The sequence below is a fragment of the Ciona intestinalis genome, unplaced genomic scaffold, assembly GCF_000224145.3.
Source record: "Ciona intestinalis unplaced genomic scaffold, KH HT000060.2, whole genome shotgun sequence".
Classification (NCBI taxonomy): domain Eukaryota; kingdom Metazoa; phylum Chordata; class Ascidiacea; order Phlebobranchia; family Cionidae; genus Ciona; species Ciona intestinalis.
In genome coordinates, this window is record NW_004190382.2 from 18,268 (window position 1) to 22,113 (window position 3,846).

General features: G+C 35.6%; 1 protein-coding gene across 1 annotated transcript in view; it reads right to left on the reverse strand.

The window, feature by feature from the left end:
- The window catches only part of LOC100185567 (E3 ubiquitin-protein ligase MYLIP), a 6,913-nt gene extending 3,294 nt beyond the window's left edge, over positions 1 to 3,619 (reverse strand). The window contains exons 1-6 of the mRNA XM_009862887.3: positions 3,329 to 3,619; positions 2,566 to 2,756; positions 2,089 to 2,301; positions 1,209 to 1,469; positions 695 to 829; positions 29 to 153 (exon numbers count right to left, since the gene is read on the reverse strand). Of these exons, the coding sequence (XP_009861189.1) occupies positions 29 to 153; positions 695 to 829; positions 1,209 to 1,469; positions 2,089 to 2,301; positions 2,566 to 2,756; positions 3,329 to 3,457 (1,054 nt within the window). The 5' untranslated portion in view covers positions 3,458 to 3,619. The remainder of the gene's footprint in view (positions 1 to 28; positions 154 to 694; positions 830 to 1,208; positions 1,470 to 2,088; positions 2,302 to 2,565; positions 2,757 to 3,328) is intronic.
- Positions 3,620 to 3,846: the final 227 nt, after the last annotated feature.

Here is a 3,846-nt window from a genome sequence, read left to right on the forward strand (position 1 = left end):
AGAACACATGTGTTGTTTATTGACTTACCCATGTCAGAATCATTGGGTCGAAACAACGCAAAGAAATGACCTTTGAAGTCGAGACTATGTTGATGCATTACTGATGAATGTACGGTATCCCAGGTGTAGAACGCTAACATCTCAGTTATTATTCTGCAATTTATTGGTTTATGAATACATATAGGTAATGAAAATACAAATTCATTGTTATAAATAGGGGTATATGGTATCATTTAAATTTTAGTTGTTACAATATGGAATGTGCCCATGGGGTTACATCAAAATAAACCAGATTTTATCTTGCTGTTAGGTGTCTATACAAACAAGCAGAGCCAAAGTATATTGTATTCCCCACATTAATCAATGAGGTTCCCTATGTTTGACAACTATGAGTGTAACTGTATTTTAACAATGTCACCCCAGATTTTACCCTGCTGTTAGGTGTCTATACAAACAAACAGAGACAAAGTATATTGCATTCACCACATTAATCAATGAGGTTCCCTATGTTTGACAACTATGAGTGTAACTGTATTTTAACAATGTCACCGCAGATTTTAGCAAAAATTGAAAAACATGACACCTACGATAAATCCCCACAAAAAGACCAACATTTTGCTACCATATAGAAAATCATCAAAAAAGAGAAATGATTATCATTGCATAAAAACCCAAACATGATATAACACTCCACCTGTACAAAGCATTGCTGTGGCTTTCCGATACTGTCCTAAAGTTCATGGTGGTAACTGAACCATCATCGGTGTAAATATGAATGTCAATCATTTTGCCCGAATGGGTGGCAAGCTGGATGGCCTTGAAAGGGATTCTAAGAATTGAAAACAGTTTGTTAATCTTAGTGTTTGTGAATTACAAATATAATAGTTTGCAGTCAGAGGCGCCAAAGCTGGGGTGGCAAAAACCAATACGTTAAGCTTGACCCCCATAAATGCGAGTCTTAATTATCTCTTGCCTCCCCTGCGTTTTATAAAAAACGTCGCCTATATTTGCAATATAAACAGCGCAGTAAGCAACTTTTAAGTTCTATTTCATTCTGTTTAAACTAAAATAATAAAACTTTGCGTACACATTATATAAAAACAATAAAAAAAATCAGAAGATCTTTTGATATTTTTATAATTTTTTGATATTTTTATAATTTTTATTGCATGAATGAAAGTTTTTTTTACAAAAACCAAGTGACTTACTTTTTAATTTCTTGATTGTCCTCGCCCAAAACCTCGATCCCCCTCGGACCAACTCTTAGTATCACATTAAGGTGGTACCTCCTGCTCAGTGTCGGGCTGTTTGTGCTCTGGTTGGTTGTTGTGTTGGGTGGGGAATTGGTTTCTAGTTTGATATGGTAACACTCTGTACCATATGTGGGTAGGGTGGTGACTTCAGCGAGGAATTTACTGACGACCGAGGATTTAGATGAACCTCGTAGTTGGAGGTGTTCGTTGTGGACGCTGTGGGTGGAACAGAGGGTTATTACTGATTATTATGGAAGTAATTAAACAGGAGACCTGGATTTGGTTAGGAAGGATACTGTGTCACACTGGTGGTATGAATGACATACGTAAGTATTCTAGAGGCAACACGCAAATCTAGCTCAAATTCCTAGGTGTTGGGGTAATGGGCTAACTTTGGCCTAAATTTCAGGTCCCATAGCATGCCTCGCTGTAGGACCATATGTAATAGAATGTTTTTGTGAAAGTAATTAACACACAGCTCTACAAATAAACACACCAAGAGATATGAATCACTGAACCAGCTAACAATAACAACCATTGTTATGTAGATGTTATTAATAGCTTGGTAATAATACCTGCGTACCATGGTATACAGAATTACATAACAACCAAATTAAAATCAACAGATTAATTGCTAACAATGCACCAACTAAAAGTATAACTTGTAATAATGGAAAGTTTTTATTCGCTCCCCAACATAAATATCCAGGGTAGATGTGTATGCCTTGGATATTTTATGCAAAATGCACTAATTAGAAGTAACAACATGAGCATATGAGATAAAGATAACCATGTTTTTTTTTAAATATAGCCGCATATAGAAAGAAATACTCACTTTATCAATTCCCCGCTGTACATCGCTTGTGCTGTGTCATCACTTGGGCAAAGTGCCGTGTAAGCTTCAAAAACATCGGCATTGGCATAATCGTGTGAGAGGTCGCCAAGTTCAACTTGTGCAACGAGCGCTAACATGTACGCAAACTTCTCAAGAGGTATTTCAAGTCGGCCGTCGGAAAAATCTTGTTTCAATTGCAAGTAGAACAAATTCCTGGCAAACGTCAACATTTTAGGCAATTTCTTCAAGTTAAATAACTTCTTAAATTAGTGACATGTCACCCCAACTTTGTATGTATACAAACAAGCAGAGCCAAAGTATATTGCATTCACCACATTAATCAATGACTAAAAACTAAAATCATTTCAAGAAATCAAAATTGGGTAAAATTTAAGTGCGATGCATGTGAAGTAAATGACAACCATGACTGTATGTTAACAATGCCTTAATTTGCTAAAAAGGAAAAGAGCAACCAACCTTGTGGTTTCTTGTATGAGGTAATGTGGTTCAACAAAATATTTTGCTCGAAGACGAAGCCGGAACGGGCATTGACCGGAGATTTTATTCGTGATTCGATTTCGAAGATTCAACCAGAGTGGTTCCCGTTTTGGGCCGTAAAATTGGAGGCCAAAATAATCTTTTTCTATCGTCCCAATTGATGCGCATACCTAGAATAAAATGTAAAATTAAATTTTTAAATTAAAATTAAAAAATAATGGACTGATAATGGAATTTTAGGCGAATGATAAATATATATACAATCATAGAGAATAAAATTAGTTGAACTTTATTTTTGTTATTTATGCACTTTATAAAAATTGATGTAAAAATTAGACTGTAACAATATTCTATTTTGCATGGTCATTATGTATTTGTAGTTCTTGAATCTGCTAATGGTTATGGGGGGGTATATACTAGCACAAAAAGTTTAATTAATTATATAAATAAATATAATTTTATGACATAAAAGTTGTACAAGCATAAGTTTTAACATATTCTAAAATTGCAATAAATGAAACAACGGTGCTAGTGAAGAATCTTCCACCCCCCCACCTTATTTGCTAACCACTAACCACTATAACCACTAACCCCCTAACCATCAACACCTAACCCCCTAACCTAGAAACAACAAAAATCAGTCTTAAACATTTCTTAAAATAACTATATAATAAGTTAAAAATAAGTCAAAAAATCACATGACATGCTTAAACTTTTTAATAAAACTAACACAGATACAAACCTTGTCTAAAATATCTTGTCCAATAGCATTTCTGTCAACTTCGACTTCTATGACAACGGAATCAGGTTTTGACACAAGGCATAACACCACACTTGATTGCCAGTTATATAAATCCAACGGATGTGCCATTTTAACTTTGTATTATAATATTGCGGACACTAACAAAATACAGTTTGGTTTCTGTTTATTATCGCTATAACATAACTGCACCTGATGTAAACACAACGTCAGCATTTAATAAACGCATGCTTTCGATATAAACAAACACAACAAGCCACATCCTCCAGCCAGGACAGTCAGCATTATTTGAGCAGAAAAAAACAACTTGTCCCAGCTTTTATACCAGCCCAGCTGATTGCGGCTCTGTGACGTCACATCAAGTCACTGCTGATTGGCTAGCCTAGGCACGTGGGCTAGAAATCCACGTGACTAAATCCCGGCATGACCGATAGTTACCTTTCGGTTGGCCTGAAGTAACCGCTGGTATACCAGGTTACAAAAGCGCAAAGCCCTTTTTG